This window comes from Ursus arctos, unplaced genomic scaffold (assembly GCF_023065955.2).
Source record: "Ursus arctos isolate Adak ecotype North America unplaced genomic scaffold, UrsArc2.0 scaffold_15, whole genome shotgun sequence".
NCBI classification, from domain to species: Eukaryota; Metazoa; Chordata; class Mammalia; order Carnivora; family Ursidae; genus Ursus; species Ursus arctos.
In genome coordinates, this window is record NW_026622819.1 from 55,566,688 (window position 1) to 55,588,452 (window position 21,765).

The 21,765-nt window shown below is 44.5% G+C and overlaps 1 protein-coding gene and 1 long non-coding RNA gene across 19 annotated transcripts in view; one reads left to right on the top strand and one right to left on the bottom strand.

Annotated features, from left to right (window-relative positions):
• TENM2 (teneurin transmembrane protein 2) overlaps positions 1–21,765 on the top strand; it is a 523,183-nt gene that overhangs the window by 454,510 nt on the left and 46,908 nt on the right. For 8 of the 12 annotated variants that reach the window (XM_044388563.3, XM_048224309.2, XM_048224311.2 and 5 more), the window contains 6 exons: positions 6,494–6,514; positions 9,569–9,801; positions 11,025–11,179; positions 12,405–13,279; positions 19,742–19,917; positions 21,393–21,628. In XM_044388563.3, coding sequence (XP_044244498.2) covers positions 6,494–6,514; positions 9,569–9,801; positions 11,025–11,179; positions 12,405–13,279; positions 19,742–19,917; positions 21,393–21,628 — 1,696 coding nt within the window. The remainder of the gene's footprint in view (positions 1–6,493; positions 6,515–9,568; positions 9,802–11,024; positions 11,180–12,404; positions 13,280–19,741; positions 19,918–21,392; positions 21,629–21,765) is intronic. The other 4 variants (XM_048224310.2, XM_044388561.3, XM_048224307.2 and 1 more) reach the window with 1 other exon arrangement.
• LOC113264063 (uncharacterized) overlaps positions 1–21,765 on the bottom strand; it is a 101,500-nt gene that overhangs the window by 22,657 nt on the left and 57,078 nt on the right. For 3 of the 7 annotated variants that reach the window (XR_007191157.2, XR_007191156.2, XR_008959232.1), the window contains 4 exons: positions 21,383–21,574; positions 20,752–20,974; positions 20,220–20,405; positions 16,219–18,917 (listed from right to left, as the gene is read on the bottom strand). This is a non-coding gene — a long non-coding RNA (uncharacterized LOC113264063). Of the gene's footprint in view, positions 1–16,218; positions 20,406–20,751; positions 20,975–21,382; positions 21,575–21,765 lie in introns of those variants that run through there. The other 4 variants (XR_007191155.2, XR_006410875.3, XR_006410876.3 and 1 more) reach the window with 2 other exon arrangements.

Here is a 21,765-nt window from a genome sequence, read left to right on the forward strand (position 1 = left end):
ACATTTCATACTATGTGACATTTGAGATGGGACCTGAATGATGAGCTCAGCTGTATGAAGATCTGGGGAAAAGTATTCCAGGCAGAGAGAAGTTGTGCAAAAGCCCCAATGTCAGCAAATAATCTGGTTTATTTAAGGGATTGATGGAAGTCCAGTAGGGCTTGGAGTGTAGTGAGCTCAGGAGAAAGTGTCTCTGAGGAGGTCAGAGAGGTCAGTAGGGGACCAATGCTTCAGCGTCTTACTGACCTTGTTGACAAGTGTAAATTATATTCTGGTTACAACGCACAGCTATTAGAGGTTGAAGTAGGAAGTAGAGTAGAGTTGACATGATCTAATTTGCCTTTTTTTAAAGGTCATTTTGGCCATTGTGTTAATGAATGGACTGTAGGGGTACAAGCGTGGAGGTGGAGAAGCCCATAGGGAAGCTGTAACCGTTGACCAGGATTGGGGTGATGGAGATGGTGATGGGCAGCAGGGGAGATAAGGAAGTGTTCCAACTGGGATATATTTTCAATGTAAATGTGATGGGAATTGTTGATGGATCCAGGTTTAAGAAATGGAGAAAAGGGAAAAAAAAAAAAAAGAATCAAGGGTGATGACTAGGACTTTTGACCTGAGCAACTGAGCAGGTGGTGGCGCCCTCTGAAGTAGCCTCAGCCACCACGCGAAGGACTTAGAGGAAGCCGCAGGTGGCACTCGCCTTTTAGTGGCCCCTTCTAGGAGAGAGATCGGTGAACGGAGCATCAGCAAGTGCTGCTGAGTACTCCTGGGAGCTGAGACTGTGCCAAGCACTGGGAGGGATTAAAGGAAAGAGAGAGAGAGAGAGAGAGAGGAGAAAACCCCAGCTCCGCCCCAAGAAGGTTACAGCCTCAGGGATCCCATGGGCCCTTATTGAGCATGATGTGAGCCAAGCATGTGCTGGGTCTAGAAGGGGATGAAACACCGGCTCAGAGAGTACCCATGTGAGGGTGACAGGTGGGCCCCAGGCAGAGAGAGACAATTCAGGCTGAGGGTTTCGGAAGAACCAACAACCAGACATCATGGAAACAAAGGGGAGGCCATGGGGTGGACTAGGAGGGTATAATAACCAAAGATGAACAATGAGAGGAGGAAGGAGATAAAATAGAAAAGGCTAGATAATCCTCGAGCTGTCAAATTGACCATCGGACAAACCACATTTCCTAGAGCTTCCCAGCTAGGTCCCCTACCTAAGACGTTTATTTCCCCTTTTATCCTAGGAGAGTCCTCTTCTCAGGAATCCTGTAGGCAGTGGAAAGCTATAGAAGGAGGCAGGGAAGGGGGTGAAGGTAGCATTCTGCTTTTCCATGAGAGTCGCATGTTTTTTTAATCTGGCATTTGTAACCAGCCCTCCACGTCTGGCCCTTTCTTCTTTCTCGCTACTCAAGGTGCTCAGAGCCAAATCAGCACTTGCCCACTACATGCCTGGCTCCAAACTACTCATGCTACTCGCTCTGCTTAAATACTTTCTCTGTCTAATCTGCCTCATCGCGTCCATCTTTAAAGGTCATTTTGAAGGTCCCCTCTTCCATGAAACCTGACCTCCCTAGCAGAAACAATTCTCAGCTTCCTCTGGGTCACTTCAACTCTGGTTTTCCACGAAAGTTGACTCCACTTACTGCCTTGTTTTTCAGTTATTTCCATGTAAGTCTTCAGGGCCCTGGTGTTGGAGCCTCTATTGCGCAGACAGCTTTGGCACGTTCGCCCCTTGATACCTAGGGCCGTGCCTGGTCCACACCAGGGGCTCGAGACACACTGCTTAGGTTAAAGGAGACACGGACTAGTGTCCTGCCTTTTGTTGGAATTTCTCCTTAATTCCAGGTCTCTCAAGTCCTAGAGGCCACAACACTAATGATAGGAGCAAGGACCCACTCAGAGCAAGCCACACCACACCCACATGGTGACATCAAGGACAGCTAGAGGGAATGTAAATACCAGTTTCCCTCAACAGCTGTGTGGTTTGGTTTGGTTTGGTTTGGTTTGGTTTGGTTTTTAAACTTTTTAACCGCCTTTGGACTTGGACTTGCTTTCATCAGCCAGGTATTCAGAGACGATTAGAAGTTAAGCTTTTACAAGAGCACTGGTTTGATTTTTCCTTTCTTCCCACTACATACCTGAAAACAAAGGGCTGTCAATCCCCTCTCTTCAAAACAGTAACCAGCAGAGGGAGGGAGGAGGGGAAGGAGACCTGTCTAGCTTATGTCTTTTCTCCATTGTGAGTTGGCAGCTGAACGATTTCGTTTCAGAAGTGGGTGCCCATTCCGATCTCACTTACCCACCCCAGAGCTGAGACTCTAAATCAGAATTGTATATGAATGTTCCCGTGGTTCCTTCACTATCCTTCTCTCTTCCTCCTTCCTTTGCCTATCCAAAACATACAGGGGCAGAGTTCTACACACTTGGAAAACTTCTAACGTTAAAAAGAGCCTTCTTCTTAGGTAAAGTGGTTATCATTGTATGCTTCAATTCCATCCGCATTCAAGACATTTCCAACATCCACTCCCCCAAAAAAGCCTGTTATCCCACCTTTTAGCAGCCCATTTCCTTTCTTACAACCACACCCTCTCCAGAGGTGATCCTTGGAAAACCCAAGCCTTAGAGAGTCAATTTGTCAGTCACTAACGTCCTAGGGTGACTTTCTGTCATAGGAAAATCTTTCCTTCCTCCCCAACTTGAGAATATCTTAGGGATTGGATTCCAGTGTAAGACACTGCCTCTCTGCATTTTCTTAACTTGGCCTCTTGTGCTAAACATAAGAATCTCGCACTTTCTATAGTGTTTAAAATTCTAAAAATATATGTATATATGTATATTTTCCAAATACAAAATTCTATTATGATATTAACTATGCTCCTTTCCCCCCACTTAAACACTTCCCCGTGCTGAGATTCTGACGGTGCGTTGGAAGTGGGGCAGCAGCAACGCTGCGTCAGGGAAGATCTTCAGGGAAGGGCGTTGTCCAGTCGTGTTAGTGCCGGAGAGGGAAGAGTCACAAAAGAGCGGGAGCCTAGGAAGGAGGGCAAGGGCAGCAGAAGTTGGAAGAAAGATTCACCAAAGATAAGCTTTGCCTGAGAATTTCAACAAGGACAGACCCTGCTTGATACCAGTGTAGAACGTTAGGGAGGAATATATGGTCTAGTTACCAGGGAAATGCTTTCCCTGTGTGGTCAGGGTATGAACACCAAGGTCAGGAAACAAAATCTAACACAGCATCCCTCCCCAGAATAACAATAACAACAATGTGCCCATAAAACTTTGGGCAGTTGTTGGCACTGTTTTCAAAGCTCTTTTACTAAGACAGGTCCAGGTTTCATGAAGCCTGAATCTTACGTAATTTCAGGATGAAACTGAATGTTATTCAGGATGAGAAAAGAAACCAAATCAAATTGCACATTTTGAAAAGCCGACAATTAGTCACAAATATCACAAAATCCAGATAAGTTACCTAAATTTTTTTATTCATTAACTACTGTTACACTTCCATGATACTTGTTTTCCTACACTTTTTGGCTGCATACTCTTTGATCATCTTTTAATATGACAATGATTTTATAATGTCATTATCTATAGAAAGAATAGAGCAATATTCTGTCTTTCCTCTAGGATAACTATAGTCAAAATATGTTTCAGATTATTGATATATTAGTAAATGTTGTTTCATGTTCACAATTGACTACCGGTGATGTCGTGAAAATTGTTAGAGTTGTAAAATTTGGGAAAAACTTTATCAAGCTTCTTTCATAGTACTTCCGGGCATTTCAGGTTACCTTGTACAGTGAATAATCTAAATAGCCTTTGAGTTGACACTCATGAACCAACTTGTCATTGATGTCCTGGTAATAGTGAAATATCCTGTGTAAGTCTTTAGGGTGCTAGTGTGTGAGCTTCTAGAGGCCAGTCACCTCTGGCATCTTTGTCCCTTGATGCCTAGAGCAGGGTTTGGTCCACACCGGGGCTCAAAACGCATTGCTTGAGTTAAAGGAGACACACCCCTGTGTCCTGCCTTTTGTTGGAATTTGTCCTTGGTTCCACGTCTCTCAAGCCGTGGAGGCCGTTATCATCAATGCAATGAGCTAGGGGCCCGCTCAGAGCAAGCCAAGCCACACCCATTTGGTGACTTCCAGTAATAATGCTAGAGGTAAATCTGCACAACAAGACGAAAATGTACCTGGAAGGCACTCCTATACCAGAATCACTAGCAATAATCTAACTAGACAGTGAAAGAACTCCATATGAGCCGCATAACCCTGTCCCCCCTAAATCTAAACTAAATGTATCCCAACCAACTTCCCTTTCATTGGAACTCAAACAAACAAAACACTGTGGCCGTTCCAATTCCACCCTATTCTGTGGCACGGAGAGAGTTGGAAGCAAAAGAAGCAATAGTCTCAACTGATTGCAGCTTTGTGATTCTGAGCAGAACGAGGGATTGGAGCAAGTCCAAGGCATGGTCTGCCCAGCACTAAGGGAAGCAGCCTCATTCCTTTCTTCTGTCACTCAAGAACGCATTTTCCCAGTCCTTACTCTCTCCAGGGATCCCTACTAAGAATCAGCACCAGGGAGATAAGTATGTCATCTCTGTATTTACTTGCTCCCATTCACAACAAAGTGAGGAAGACAAACACACATGCGTAAATCACAAGACAGCCTGACGAGGGCTCCGTTTGATAAACCGAGTGTGCTTGGAGAGCCCTGAAGGCCCCACAGAGGACTCATTGAGACTCACAGTGTGCAGAGCTAAGCCGTCTCGATTCTTGAATCCACGACCCCACTTTGCCCTCAAAGGCTGTGCCTAAACGGTTTGCATTATTGAGGCATTGACACAAAGCCTAGGCCTGTCCTTTGTAAGTAAGGCACCAGCACTGATCTACATAGACTGACTCAGTGCTGTTATTTTGGGTTGTAGGCTCCTAAGCACCCACCCTGCCAATGGCCCTGGACTGGAATAGCACTGACCTCTGCCTTTCTCCAAAGCTCGCCTCCGTATGAGCATCTGGACTATACCCTCAGTGACTTGGTCCCCCCACTCCGGCCGTTCTCCTTTCCCCATATAAATATTATATTAATCAACTTAAAGCAGATGTTCTTAGGAAAGAAGTAGGTCAGGTCTGCAGACCCAAATCCCATCCAGGCTTTTCACAAAATCTTGACTAAAAAACTGGAATTGATATTGCAATAATTAAGAGCCAAATATGACTACCACTGGTGGCAGATAACATTTCACTTTCATTAAGCAATATAAAATAGACGCGAGAATTCCCGGCTGCCACCCTGACACACCAGGCTTTGCAGAATGAATCTTAAATTGCACTATGTCAGTCAGAGCTCAGGAGTTATCAGCATCATTTAATTAACTTTTTTTTTTTTTAACGAAAACTAACACGTTGGAATAAAATATAAAAATGTAATCCCTGTGCAAACCCACTACTAATCATGGCCCCTGGCAGAGGCCCGGGCTGCACCTAAGCAGGAATCAGGGCATTAAGCCCTCTCTGTCCCTTCCCCGAAGCCTGCTTCCTCAGCCAAAGGGGAACACGGATTAGGGACTCCTTCCACTGTGGCCTTAGAAGCCTCAGGAATGAGAAGCAGTTCTCTTTATTGAAGCCTTAGCCTTTCTCCTCTTTGTCCTAATGTTATTAACTTCCAGCCACTTTCCTGTTGAAATTGACATGTATTTTTGTTCTAAAAAAAAAAAAAAAAGCAAAACTTTTACCACTTTTCCAAAAAGGGAATGGTAGCTGGAGTCTTTGGCTCCAATTATGAGAGGATATTAATACTCATGAATTTCATGTATGGGTGTTATCTGTAAGAAAGCATGCATACCTGGGGTCCCACACAGGCAGAATAAGATAGGGAGAGGGAAGGTGTCATGGAGCAGGGGTAGGAAATGGTTGAGACTTTCAGGGTTCCACAGAACGATTGCCAAACTGCAGACGGATTTGGGAAGAGGCTTTCTTGGGTGGCACGGACTCCAGCCTGTAATGCACCAAAGGCACGTGGATGGCACAGGTGGCGCGAGGCTCCCTCCCACACCCAGGGCAGACATTACAAATGCGTCACAGCACTCTTTACAGCTGACCTTGCATTTGGCCTCAGAATCCTAGTCCCGCCCTCCTGGCAGCCATTACTAATCCATAGGTATTGGCACTCAAGAGGTGACCTATTTGCCATCTTTTCATTAGCCAGAAGACCTGTTTCACCTGTTGCCACCTGTGTCATGTGACAGCCACATTGCTGGTCAGAGAATTCAGGCATTCTTGTCTAGATTTTTCAATGACCAGGAGGAGTCCAAAATCAGGGGTGCCTCCCAAGTGATTGAGTCAGGAGCTGTCAGCTAGAAGGGAAAAAAAAGAAAAAGAAAAAGACTGCTTTTTTTGGGCCCCTTTATACAAGAAATGAAAATGTTGTGTTTGCTTTATCATCAATTCTTCAGCTAACTGTTTGTTCTTTTTCCTTCTGTTTTCTTTCTATAAAGAAATAAAGAGTTTAAACATAGGTAAGACGAAGAACTCTTTTCCCGTATAATTTGATATGGTTCGTTTGCTCCCTTGTGTTTGCTTTTTGTTTTGTGCTTCTTGTGTAATGTTGTGTATTTTTATGTACCAAATATAGTAACTTTTTTATGTGCTAATTGTGTGTTGTGGATATGATAAGCTTTAGCAATTATGAAATGCAGTCAAAAAGCAACCAAATAAGCTGACAGTAATTAGAATTTCCGGGAGATGCAAGTGCAAGATAATGAACCCTCAGCGAACTTTTATCCCGACTGCTCAGTGCGGTCTGTAATTGGGCTAAACAGTTGAGGCAAACTTCTGGCTTTTGTAAATGCTGGACTGGGTTCACAAAAGCTTTAATGAACTGGAAACGGGTCAAAAACTCATTTTCAACTCATTAATGATTTTTTTCCCCTGGATATATGGTCATTTAAAAAAAAAACAAGTTAATTGCCAATCTGCTGGTCAGAATGAATCCAACAGTCAGATGCATGGGGAATTTTCATGGAGTTAAACCACTGTTAAGTAGTAGGAAGGGTGTAGACCAAGTAGTTTTTGTCAACTAGCCTTTGTCATTCAACTGCTCCGGGTTATCATTTGAAACCATATTGGTAAAATTCACATATACAGGGCACAGCACACATATGTGTGCATGTGGCTCCGGGAGCTTCCCATTACAAAGTTAGGAAAATGCCAGGTTGCTCCAGGTTGCCCTGAAATGGAAGGAAAATTACCTTTTTATTCGGAAGAAGAGAGAAAAGCAAAACGATGTATTTTAATACTCAAGGGAATGCTTCTTCTTACTTCTTGAAATGAAACACGGAAGGGGCTTCTTCCTGATGTTACGTGAGAATTAGACATGAAGTGGAGTCAAGTTGTATAAGATCGTCAACGTCAGTGGAAAAGCCATGCATATGAGCCCTTGGCCTCCTCCTCCGTACTCCCAAACTGGCTGCTTATAGGCACCCCAACCGGGCCAAGTGGAAAAAAAAAAAAAAAACAATTCCCTGGAAAGACAGCCCCCATTCAAATTCACATGCCCCATTTGACCTTCACCATAGCCACAGATGTGGAAGCATGGCTGTCCATCTACCCAAGAGTCTCTGTAAGAATCTTGGTTGGGATGGGTATGACACCATGGGGGAGAATAAGACCCCAGCGATAACTGACCCCACATCCTCACACATCTGCTCTTCCGCCAGAGTTTGTGAAAAGCCCCTTTGAATCAGGCTCCCTAGAAAGTCCAGAATTAATTATCTTGCTCATAGATAGGCACAGATGTGCAGTGCCCTGATCCTTCTGTTGATCACGCCAGCTACTATTCATTCACTAACAAAGTACAGCGTCTAATTAAAAAATGGCATGAAGTTTTCCCTTTCTGCCCTAATTTGTTTTGCATATGTGGATACTCTCTAAAGACTAAATAGCAAAAAAAAAAAAAAAAGAAAAAGGAAGGAAGGAAGGAAGGAAGGAAGGAAGGAAGGAAGGAAGGAAGGAAAGAAAAGGAACCCTGGTAGCCTACTCTTTTAAACTAGTTATCTAGGCTGGAATTTTAGAAAGACCTTGACTTCTAGTTCAATTATGTGTCTCAATAGCAACCCGAGGAGAAGCTGGAATTAAAGATGGTCTCGATTCACAAATTGTTCCTAAAAATAGCTTCCTAGTTCCTTTCTTCCTTAAAAAGGGGAAAAACCCAAATGGGGGTGTTTTAATTAGTAATTTACCAGCTAATGTCTACAGGACAAATGCATCCAACACTATCATCACCCTCACCTTGCCTTTACCTCTCCCATCCCTTTCCTTCCCATAATTCCAAACTACAATGGAAAAATAACTGAAAAACAAGAGGCCTATGCTCATTTTTGGCATGTGGCATTCACTAGAGGTATCCTAGAGGCAGTGATTTGAATAACCAGCATAGGAGTAGCATGAGCACCTATTCTAGTCTTAGCCTCGAACAAATGACGGACACTGCAAAGGGAAGAAACTGTAGGGTTTTGAGCCAAAAGGGACATGAGCAATGATCTGATTTCTTCATTATCCAGATAAGCAATCTAGGACCCAGCACGGCCGAGAAACTTACCTCAGGTCACCAGCTGGGTCAGCGTTGAGTTTAGAGTTTCCTGTGTCTCAGTCCTGTCCTGATCAGTAACATATAGGGGCAGTGAGATGCATGGAAGAGAAAGAGGTCCAGGTCTCTGAGGCCTAGTGCCTTCCTATTACATTTCTCACACACAAGGGTATTTCTCTCCTAGTGTAGCTTAGAGCTTTGACAGATCTTGGTCCACACCTGTGACCTCAGTATTACCCAAAATATGAAAACTATATCTCCTCCCTCAGTAATCCAGATTCTGGGTGTGATATCAGCAAGACATCAGATTTCTTCAAAACAAAAAAAAGCCAACTTTATTCATATCCACACTGAAGAACAAGAGAGAAGATCTGAGGCTGAGGACTGGGCATGGCTCTGGGAGCCTCCCATCCCAAAGTTAGGAAAACTCCAGGTTGCCCCAGTCTTCATGATCTAGTATCTTGGAGGCATTGGGGAAGCATGGACTAAAAAGAAAACCTTGTCTCATGGAAGTGTTCCTCAATCCCACTTGAGAAACATACCAAACCCATAGGGGGAAGTAAAAAAGACTGATTTGCACAAAACACGAACACACAAGCAGGACCAGAGTGGGATCTCTCGTACCAGCTAAACGAAGCAGTGGTATTTTAGTACGATGGGAAACGATGAGCCCTCTGCGTAGCATGAGGAGCTTAGGTCCAATTAGGAGTCCATAGCTAAGAGCCATGATGTGTTAGAACACTGAGCTGTTATGTTAGATTCTTTCCAGTTCAATAAAGTGGAAAGACACTAGAAATGGCTAGACTTACATCGAAAACCGGGGATGTACTGTATGGTGACTAACATAATATAATAAAAAATCATTATTAAAAAAAAAAAGAAAGAAAGAAATGGCTAGAGTCTTGCTAGGATTTTTGTCATCTTTTTGATCCAGTAGACCAGCTGCTTAGCCCCCTTCTCATTTCTCTTTGTGCTTCCTCTAAAGCAACAACCCAGCACACAAGTACTATTTGGCAGTAGACCCTGTGTCCGGCTCTCTCTACGTGTCTGACACCAACAGTCGGCGAATCTACCGAGTCAAGTCCCTGAGCGGAGCTAAAGACCTGGCTGGGAATTCAGAAGTGGTGGCGGGGACTGGAGAGCAATGCTTGCCCTTCGATGAAGCCCGCTGTGGAGACGGAGGGAAGGCCGTGGATGCCACCCTGATGAGCCCTCGAGGTAAAGGCTACCAAGGGAGAAACCCCCTCCCCCAGAATAAGCTTGCCACAAGCTTGGCTTTCTTTGTAGATGGAAATGAACGAACCCCAGGCAGTCCCAACTACAGCTTTCCCTAATTTCACTCTGATAGGTTGCTTTGGTGTGTGGGTGTTTAAAAAAAAAAAAAAGTGTTTATCTGAAGTAAACTTCATCACCCACATAGGCTACAAATGGAAAGTGGGGTGGATTGCTCCTGGAGATTTCTGACTGCTGCCAGTCACGCGGAGTCAGGGGGAAACATGAGCTCTAAGAGCCAGAGTGCCAGCTGTGTGGGCTGGAGACAGAGCCCAGTGAGGGCCTCCAACCACTCCCAGATGCTCATGTTCAACAATAATGTGTGTAGTCTTAAGCACAGTGCCTGACATTTTTTAAGAACCCAATAAATGGTAGCAATTAAGAATGGGTATCATTTCCAAGGGCCTGGGATTGGCTGGCCGGGGGGGTGGGGAACGCGGTGGGGAGATGTTCTTAGAATCGATGGATCTCTGTTTGAAAAGAATCAAGGATACTTAGGGTTAAGGACTGATTGGTTCATCGAAGGTCCAATTCTTATTAGCATTCTTAGCTACCACTAAAGGATCTGGCAGCGTGGATTAAGGACGAGGAGCCTTGGGCTTGGGTGTAAAGGTGCCAAAGAAATAGAAGGGTACTGTGTGCATCTTACCAGGAGCACCCTGGGACAGGCGTCCCCCGGGGAATACTGAGTACCATCAAGGCTTAATTGGGACTGTTTCCTGGAGGGTTTATTTTGAATTGGGAGTCTGTGACTGCAAGAATCACTGTTTCTCAACCTCATTGTTGTAATTAGTTGTGAAGGGTATTCAAGTAATTTACTACCAATAATTTTTCAAGCAATGAACTTGGGAAATAACTTCTTTTCTGAAGAGAGCAGATGCCAGGTTATTTCTCCATTCATTCATTTGCAGCCTTGGTTCAGTTGCAGCCCAAAGTTCATTCTTCAGTTGGGTGGTGAGACAGCCAACAACCCCAGGAATTGGGTCTCAGCGTAGTCCTCATGAGAAAGGGTGTTACCTTTAAAGGTTGAGAGCCGCTGCTCCAAACCTGCGAATCTACCCAGTAAGGTCCCTGGTCCAAGAAGGTAATGCCCACTAGGACGTCCCCACCTCTACCCCCACAAGCCCTACTCCGCCAAGAGACACACTCCCACTGTTTGTCTTGATCAGGCATTGCAGTCGACAAGAACGGGCTCATGTACTTTGTCGACGCCACCATGATCCGGAAGGTTGACCAGAATGGAATCATCTCTACCTTGCTGGGCTCCAATGACCTCACTGCTGTCCGGCCACTGAGCTGTGACTCCAGCATGGATGTGGCCCAGGTGGGATTTTCTTATTTCTCATCACTATGCCACACCTGGCTCTTGGCCTGAAGTTCTCACCTGCAGCCTGTTTGGGTTGAAAGTGGAGTGGGAGGAAGAGATATAGATACAGATTGCAGGTTTGTTTGTGAAAGGCTTGAGATGAACTAGACAGCGAGATGGAATGAGAAATGTCAGATAGGAATGAGAGTGAGCGCAAGAGAGAAAGGAAAGCGGTGGGGGGCGGGGGGGAGTTCTGCTCAGAAAGTGGAGCTGGTGACACACTCCAGCCGTGGCAGATTACAGGGTAGGAGTTACTGTGTAATTACCTCTCTTCTCCATCATTATTGCAGGTTTGAGAATGTGCTATACAGTGTTATATGTCAATCAGAACTTCCCTGTTAATCTGAAATGATTGCATCCTCACTATATAAACCTTTACTTTGTGCAGTAGTAAACTAGAGCAGAGCCATCTACAGTATCCCCCCAGTGATATTCCTTTAGTATGGGCTCTTACGGGGGCAGAGGACAGAGGCTCACTCAAGTGTAAGGCAGGAGAAACTGGACTTTATTATACGGATCCTCAAACATTCCGAAATATACGCTTGCCCTTCCTGGGAGGGCCTTTTCACCCTTCAGTCAACCTCATTAATTTCAGCTCAAATTCCACAACAAACTGACAATTTGCCACTGAGGTGGTCGCTTCAGTTTTGCCGAGAAGGCCCAGTTCATTTCTTCAAGCAAATGCTTACGTGGTAGTTCACTAGCTGGCCTGTGCCTTGGCGGCCCTCGGGTCAGGACCACCTTCCAAAGAGCAGGGCTCCTTTTGCATATTAGATCAAAGTGCCGCCTCTGGACGCACAGAGCCGCCTTAGGCCGATGGCTTGATGAGCAGAGGGTGTGATGGTTACATTAGCCCCTTGTGCGGTGAATTACCCGCACAACTGAATGCGATGACCCTGATCTTGGTCCAATCATCTGGGACTGAGAAGAGCATCACGGGTGGAGCTGGCGACCTGCTCTAGGCACAGCAGATACCACAGCTGTTTGGTACACGGCCTCTTCTTCATCGTGTGCACTCGACATGGGCAGTGGGCAAGTGATAGGTGATCGGCACTCCTCATACAGGGTGGGTCAAAAAGTCAGTCTTTTTTCCCCAGCTACGTAAAACCAGTATACGTGCCCTACAGTTAAACAGCGGGCTTGTTAGAGGCTGCTCCTTAATTCGATGCCATGTCATCCACAGGTTCGCCTGGAGTGGCCAACAGACCTTGCTGTCAACCCCATGGACAACTCCCTGTACGTTCTCGAGAACAACGTCATCCTTCGAATCACTGAGAATCACCAAGTGAGCATCATCGCGGGACGCCCCATGCACTGCCAGGTTCCTGGGATTGACTACTCACTCAGCAAGCTAGCCATTCACTCCGCGCTGGAGTCGGCCAGCGCCATTGCCATTTCCCACACGGGGGTCCTCTATATCACGGAGACGGACGAGAAGAAGATTAACCGTCTGCGCCAGGTAACGACCAACGGGGAGATCTGCCTTTTAGCCGGGGCAGCCTCAGACTGCGACTGCAAAAACGATGTCAATTGCAACTGCTACTCGGGAGATGATGCCTACGCGACCGACGCCATCTTGAATTCCCCGTCATCCTTAGCCGTAGCTCCAGATGGTACCGTCTACATCGCAGACCTTGGAAATATTCGGATCAGGGCGGTCAGCAAAAACAAGCCAGTTCTTAATGCTTTCAACCAGTATGAGGCCGCGTCCCCCGGAGAGCAGGAGTTGTATGTTTTCAACGCCGATGGCATCCACCAGTACACTGTGAGCCTGGTGACGGGGGAGTACTTGTACAATTTCACTTACAGTGCTGACAATGATGTCACTGAATTGATTGACAATAATGGGAATTCCCTGAAGATCCGTCGGGACAGCAGTGGCATGCCCCGCCACCTGCTCATGCCTGACAACCAGATCATCACCCTCACAGTGGGCACCAACGGAGGTCTCAAAGTCGTGTCCACGCAGAATCTGGAGCTTGGCCTCATGACCTATGATGGGAACACTGGCCTCCTAGCCACCAAGAGTGATGAAACAGGATGGACAACTTTCTATGAGTAAGTACATTTGTAAAGTGTTTCTCGACAGCACCCTACCCTAGCTGGCAGCAGAACTGGCTGTCGCATAGCTTTTAGAATTGCTTGGTCACATTGTCTCCCTGACTTTAACGTCAGCTTGTGGCCTCAAGATATTCATGCCCCTCTCCCTGACTTCTAAGTGATTTGCCCTGTTGGGTCTATGATACTGAAGATCCTCCCTACAAGGGCTGGCGATTTCTTCTGCGCGCTTGCCCTTCCAATTTCAGGGTATCAGACACGCACAGCACCTGGGAGAGCAAGTGCTCATGAACTTTGCTGATTATTCATGGCTGCCATGGGTGCGGAAATTAGAATCTAAAAGGCAAGATCCTGGTGGGACTCCTGTAATTTGCCAGTAGGTCCAGCAACACACTTGATTGCACAGACAGGTAGATAAACTCAGAATTTCCTCCTTAGCAGAAGTAGATCAATACAGATAAAGTGCTAGGTATATTAAAAGATGTGAGAGCTGGTCATATTTCCCCTAACAATTATCTCATACTTAATAGTCCCGCCGTTTGTTTTGCCAAAAAAGCTGTTTTCCATCACTCCTGCAGGCAGTGCCTGGTCACACTGCCTGCTGCCTCAGTTATTAACCAGTGGGACGCTGGTTGGTGAAAACTGCCGAGGCGTGATCCCCCCCCCAGTCCCTCTTGACCAATTTGCAGTATCTGGCTCTCTGTGATGGTGCAGGATCTGGTTAAGCTCGCGTTTGGAGTCCTTGCTTGCTTTCTGTCTAGGTGTTGCTGCTGGCTGAGAACTTAGTAAGTTGGGGAGGGGTTGTTGCAGAGGCAATGGGGGATAAGAGAGAGAACAGAAGACCCCATTGTTGATCACTCCTAAGTCCAGGAATTTTCACTTCCAGTTGGTAGGCAAATGGGTTTGGGAGAATGGAAAGGAAGCGGTTGCCACCTGCTGGAAATTTCCTGCATTGCAGAATTGCTTTCCCTTGCTCTCTTTTTCCTTTGGGCAAAGCTGTCATTCTCAGATTTTGGAAGCATCCTAGCATCCTTCAGGGCACTGGGACTTGATCAGACTTTACCAGCCAGTGACGCTGCCCCTGCGGGCACCATCTGAGTGCCATCTTTAGCTCTCACACCAACTTAGGTTAAAACTATACTATAACCCAAACACCTGTTGGATTTTCACCTTCCCTTCTAGCAGTTCCACCTAAGGACCCAGTGCATTTCAGAGATAATTTGTTGGCTGACATGACTGATGACAAAACAATGTCACTCTCAGGGGGCCAGTCTGAAGTAGGCCTGACTTAGAGACCATAATAAGTTCGGGCTTAGGGTGCACCTTTAGACGCTATCTCTAACTGGAAGAGTATTTTCCAGGAGGGGGTCCCTAGTTGAGTAAAAATATGGGCAGGATGCTTAAAAAAAAAAAAAAACTCACAAGTTGCATGGAAACTGCATGATTGTTTTCGCTCTTGAAGGGCTGCTTTTTGATCATGTGGTTAAATCCAATTGTCACAAATTCTCAATTGTAGGAGTTCAAACGCACTAGGTTTTCTTGTTCCTCCTAAAAAGATGGTGAATTCCTTTTGTTTTGTAGTACTTTTACACATGGTCAGCTGGGGAAGAGCAGCCTGTATCCCAGAAAGGCCCAGGACTTTACTTAAAATTACAACCACCCCTACACACACGCGCTCTCTCTGTCCCTCCTTTATTTTAATCTCTTACCACTTGTTACCATCTGACATACTCTGTATTTTCAATCATGGTTTATTTTTGCCCTGTCCACCACACGTTCATCATAGAGGCAGGGATTTTCATCCATTTTATTCTTAGTCATGTCCCCAGTGCCCTGAACAATGACTGGCATATAGTGGGCACTCAGTAAATACTTGCTGAGTCAATGAGTCAGAAGCGCCCCTGTAGCCCCACACAGGCCAAGGCTGCAGTGGTTCCATTACTGGAACTCACAGCTCCTTGCAACTGTGTGTAGACTTATTTGCAAAGAGACCTGAATCTGAAAATACTCCATGGGCAAGTAAGCACAGCTGTAGGAAACTCACTCTTCTTCGAAAGTTAAAGAGAACATATTTTTCTTCCTGTGGCCCCTGAGATCCCGGCCTCAACCCCAATCCTCTGTTCCCCAAAAGTAGGATCTCCAGTTCCTACTCCGGCTCTCATAAGGAAGCACGGCAACCCGCACCATCATATGTGTCCAGGATCCCAGGTCACGGAACTCCTCACTCAGTCCCGCTGGGCTGCAGGAGTTGAAGATATTATCTGGTACTGAGTATTCCAGACGCCCCATACGCAAACACTTGGAAGTGTTTTATTTTCTTATTTTTATTGAGGTGAAATTGACATATTCCTTTCACACATACAGCACAATGATTTGCTATGTGTATATACGGTGAGTGATGTGAAATGATCACCACTTCAAGTCTGGTCAACATCCATCATTATACAGAGATACCAAAAATGCTCTTCTTGGGATGAGAACTGTTAAGATTTATTCTCTTAGCAACTTTTAAATACGCAGCACAGTATTTTTACCTATTACCACACTGTACATTACATCCCCGTGGCTTATTTATGCCTGGAAGTTTGACCCCCTTCACCCATTTTACCTATCTCCCATTTCAGGTAACCACCAAGATGTTCTCTGTGTCTATGAGCTCAGGTTATTTTTCAAAGATTCCACATATAAGATCATATGGTATTTGTTTCTAACTTATTTCACTTAGCATAACGCCCTCAGGGTCCATCCGTGTTGTCACAGTTGCAAGATGGCATTCTTTCTATGGCGAGTAATATTCCATTGGACACTTAGGTTGTTTCCGTATCTGGACCGTTGTCAATAATGCTGCAACGGACATGGGCTGCAGCTATCTTTTCAAGTTCGTGTTTTCATTTTCTTTGGATGGATACCTAAAGTGGAATTCCCAGATCATATGGTAGTTTTATTTTTAATTTTTGGAGGAACCTACACACTGTGTTCCGTAGTGTCTGCTTCAATCCACGTCCCCGCCAACACTTCTTATTTCTTATGTTTTTCTGAAACGTGTGAGGTAATACCTCATTATGGTTTTGATTTGCATTTCCCATTAATCAGTGGTGTTGAGCACCTCTCCATGTACCTGTTAGCCGTTCGTGTGTCGTCTTTGGAAAAAGGTCTATTCTGATCCTCTGTATATTTTGTACTTGGGTTGTTTGCTTTTTTGCTATTGAATTGTATGAGATTTATTGTTTTTGTATTACCCCTTTATCAGATATATGCTTCGCACAAATACTCTCCCATTCAGTAGGCTGCCTTTTCATTCTATTGTTGGTTTCCTTTGCTGTGCAGAAGCTTTTCAGTTTGATGCAGTCCCACTTGTTTATTTTTGCTTTTGTCACCAAATCAAAAAATTGCCAAGACTGATGTCAAGGAGCTTACCACCTGTCTAGTTTAATGGTTTCATGTCTTCAAGTTTTTTATCATTTTGAGTTAATTTTTGTGTGTGGTGTAAGGTAACGGTCCAGTTTCATTATTTTGCATGTGGCTGTCCAGTTTTCCCAACACTATTTATTGAAGAGACTGTCCTTTCTCAGTTGTATGTTCTTGGCCCCTTTGTGGTAGATTAAATGAGCATATTTGTGTGGGTTTATATCTGGGCTCCCTATTCTGCTCTATTGATCTGTACATCTGTTTTTATGCCTACCCCATACTGTTTTAATTACTATAGTTTCGTAATATAGTTTGAAATCGGAGCATGATGCCTCCAGGTTTGTTCATCTTTCTCAATATTGCTTTGGTCATTAGGAGTTTTCTCTGGTTCCCTACAAATTTTAGGATGGTTTGTTCTATTTCTGTGAATAATGCCATTGGAATTTTGTGAGGGATTGCATTGAATTGTGTGGACCTTGTAATTCCTCCAGCCCGTGAACGTGGCATATCTTTCATCAATGTCTTATAGCTTTCAGTATAAGAGGTCTTTTACCTCCTTGGTTAAATTTTTTACTAGGTTTTTCTTTTCTTTTTGATGAACGGGATTGTCTTTCTGCTAGTTTGTTATTAGTGTATAGAAGCATAACATTTTTATATATTGATTTTTGTGTCCTGCAACTTTACTGAATTGGTTCTAACAGTTTCTATACGTAATATCACATCATCAGCAAATAATTACAGTTTTACTTCTCTCTGATTTGGATGAATTTCTTTTTCTTGCTTAATTGTTCCATCTTGATCTTAGAGAAAAAACTTTGTTTTTCTCTAGTGGCTATGATGCTCACTATGAATCGGTCATATACGGCCTCTGTTATGTTGAGGTACATTCCCTCCATACCCACTTTGTTGAGAATTTTTATCAGTAATGGATGTTGAATTTTGTCAGATGATTTTTCTGCATCTGTTGAACCATCCTTGCATCCCTGGAATAAATCCCACTTGCAAGGTACTGTTGAATATGATTTTCCACATTTGATTTAAATATGAATATGATTTGAATATTTTTGCATCTATATTCATCAGAGCTATTGGTCTATAATTTTCGTGTGGTGTCCTTGTTTTGGTAGTGGAGTAAAGCTGGCCTCACAAAATGAGTTTGGAATAGTTCCCTCCTCTTATCTTTTTTGGAAGAGTTTGAGAAGGATTGCTATTAAGTCTTTGAATGTTTGGTAGCATTCACCAGTGAAGCCATCTGGCCCTGTAGTTCTGTTTGTTGGGATGCTTTTGATTACTGTTTGAAACTCCTTAGTAGTAATCTCTTACGATCTTTTGTATTTCTCTGGCATCAGTGGTAACATCTCTTCTTTCATTTCTGATTTTATTTGAGTCCTCTCATCTTTTTTTCTTGGTGAGTCTAGCTAAGGGTTGTCAATTTTATCTTTTAAAAAACCGGTTCTTAGTCTCATTGATCTTTTGTCTTTTTATTCTCTATTTCATTTAAATACCTTTTGTTTCTAGTCATAAAACATGAAAGCCAGGCATATTGGTTAGAAATACTTCCTAAAATATGGGAACACACAAACAGATGCAGAAAAACTATCCTTAATGTTGAGATGTCTGTATTTTGAGAGAATTTCTTCTATATTTACTCATTTTTCACCCCTGTATACTGTCAGGGGAGTATATTGCTGTGCTCCACTCTTTCTGCTTAATAATACATACATTTTTTTCACTCTAATCAATAGAAATCACTGTCATCAATTTTGATGGTTTTAGAGGTTCCTACTATCCTTATTTAACGAATCTCTGAAGAATATCCATTTAGGTTATTCCAATTTGTCACTATTAGTAAATAGCATCTTTGTACACCTGTCTGAGAGGCAGTTTCTTTAACAGATAAGACAACAAAAAGGAGTCCCTTTGACTTGGAGGGCCTGACTCCCACCCATGTTTACCTAGAAAGCCCTAGTGGTGTAACCACTATAATGTAACATCTGTACCAGCCATCACCTAGTGCCCTGGGCAAATGAGGGTAGAGCCAAAAGCTGGGCTCCCTGCTCGAAGTTCTCCCCTCCCCACCCCCTGTGTCCAACTGGCCACCCAGCTTAATGTGGTTCTGTTCTCAGCCTTCAAATATCCCCAGAAGCAAAATTTCTTATCACTTACCAGGTCTGCATTCCTTTATTCTGAAACCATTTACCAAGCACCATCCATATTTGCTTCTGTAGTTCTATGCGACAAAGTCAAATAAGCCACGATGGTTCTGTTCACCAGCCGTCCCACCCCCACATGCTGTATAAGCTCCAGTCTCCATCATTCAGAACCACCAACTTTGTCCTTGTCCCTAGTCCAGAGGGAATCACACCTAGAGGTCAAGCAAACTACTTTCTTTGCTCCCCCTTCCTCCCCTCTCTAGTAACAACATCTCATCCAGGAAAGCTTAAAGGCCTCTACGTCCAGACCTTAAAAAGAAAGAGTCTCTTTCCTAGGGCCTATGGAGGGCCCACGCTTTCTGATTACAATGGATCTTCCAGAGTGGGAAAATGTTCTACTAAGTGGAACAGCAAGGCTTTTTGCTAAAGGAGGTAGAAAAAAATAACTCCACAGTTTAAGAGAAAAGATGATGTACGTAAAGGGGAAGGGCCCAATCTCAGGCAACTTTCTAGCAGCAGAACTTGATCACTGGTATACCTTGGGTGCTGAAGTCAGGTAAGTCATTGCTGTGGCTGGTTTGGGGCTATAAAACCAGAGAAAGGGGTATAGGCAACCAGACCTGCTATGCTTGAGCCAAGGCATGGAGGTGGCATTTGGCCCAGGCTGACTGTCCAGAAGATTATGAGGTGGGGAATAGGTGGAGGTTATAGGAGTATGGAAGAGCAAGGACATACATAGTCTCCAATGCCAGGTCTTGCTGGCTGTGACAAGGAGCCTCAGTGTGATACACTACCTAGCCACTCCAACTTCCAGTCTCTCTGGCCCTTGTGTGGTTCTGAGTGGTGGGAAGGGCTTCAGCTCCAGTAACTGTGCTTCCAAACCAGTGTGTCTTTCCTCCAGCTATGACCACGAGGGCCGCCTGACCAATGTGACACGCCCCACGGGGGTGGTGACCAGTCTGCACCGGGAAATGGAGAAATCCATCACCATCGACATTGAGAACTCCAACCGCGATGATGACGTTACTGTCATTACCAATCTGTCTTCAGTGGAGGCCTCCTACACAGTGGTACAAGGTAAGCCCCCTGCCCACTAAACTCACCCACGGACCCCAGCCAAGCCTGGGAGGACTTCCAGAGACCGGGAACACACATTAGCTTGTTATTTTAGTCAAGTGTCCACAGCAAACAAATTCTACAAGAGGTCGGTCTTGTAGAAAATGACTTAATCAGATTCAGGAGAATGTCATCTATACTAAATGAAATGTCTAGAGCTTTGGGAATGTCTACATCCTTATCTGAAAATGTCAGTTGTCATCCCCACTTGCTCTTACCTCTCCATCATCAGCACTCCCCACCAACCCAACTCACATAGTTACCTTCTCCAAGGCTCTTCCTTTTGTGGCCCCATTCTGATTCTTCTTCCAACCACTTGTTTGTTGATTGTGCTGGAATCAGAGCCCTTTAGCAATCTCCTGCCAAGACTGGGATCTCAAAGGTTTCTGACCACCCCATGGTTACTAGTGCTGTTTGACATGACACACAGTCCAGGACAAGCACAGGAGCTGGCAAGAAAAGGAATTGTGCAGATTAATTTTTCTTTTAATTAAGATATAATGTCAGTGGGCTAGCCCGTTGTCAGAGGATAAAAGTGTCCTCTCAGTAGATAAATGGTGACATTTCTGGACTATTATCCCACGACAGAGCCTGTTTCAATGACTCTATTTCTGCTCTGCCAAATGATTAATGATGTAGATTCTGTCTTTCTGCATGATGGCTGCAGTTGCAGGAGTGACAGATACACGTTTGCTCACTATCCCGCAAGCCAGCATCGCAGAAGCCAGCCAAGCTGGACTCCTTTGCCCAAATAATCAGGAAGCAATATATCTGTAAAAGGAGTTTCGGACTCACATTTCCTTCCTGGAACTTTTCGATAAGGAAAAAGGTCAGAAGTCTGATTGACTAGTGTAGATTCCCTTTGGGAAGATAAACGCATGTTATCAGCACCCACTGGCTCAGTCTACCGACTGCTGTTTGAATCTTTTCAGAGTTCTCTTGCGTCGAGGTAGCATCGTGGTGGAGTCAGCAGCAGAAGCATGAGGGTCAGGAGGGTTGCTTTTTCTCTCGATCTGATCTGTAGGTAGACCATCAACTTCAGGTTAGGTGGTAGGCAAATGGAAAAAAAAATTAGTCTTTTTTTTCCCATTTAAGCTAAAATATATATATGTTAAAGATTAGGGATTTGATTGACACAAATTGTGTAGGCAATAGACATCTTTAAAGGTACTATTAATAGTCTTCAGTGAGTAAAAGAAAAATATCACAGCATAATTATTTCTGGAGTGCCACATATTAATAATGTTTTTCTTTCCACGGATCAGTAGCATCTCTGCTACTCACCTTAGCATTGTATGTGTGCTAATTGAAGGCAGCCTTAGACTGACAGCTGCAAAGTACCATGGAAACCTATAAAAATAGGGGTTCTGTTCTCTTATGACTAACAGAGTGGATAATTTCTTTCCCTATCCCCACCCCCACTTACATTTCTCCAGATCAAGTGCGGAACAGCTACCAGCTCTGTAACAATGGTACCCTGAGGGTGACGTATGCCAATGGGATGGGTGTCAGCTTCCACAGCGAGCCCCACGTCCTAGCGGGCACCATCACCCCCACCATTGGGCGTTGCAACATCTCCCTGCCCATGGAGAATGGCCTCAACTCCATTGAGTGGCGCCTAAGAAAGGAACAGATTAAAGGCAAAGTCACCATCTTTGGCAGGAAGCTTCGGGTAAGTGGTTCCATCCAATTTGTCCCCTCAGAGTGGTAGGGGATACACCCTTTCCTCAGGAGCTGAGGAAATCTCCCAGGTGCCAAGCCTCCATTACTCCTTTCTTCCATGGGAAAGTCAGGTCTTTCCCTCAGAAG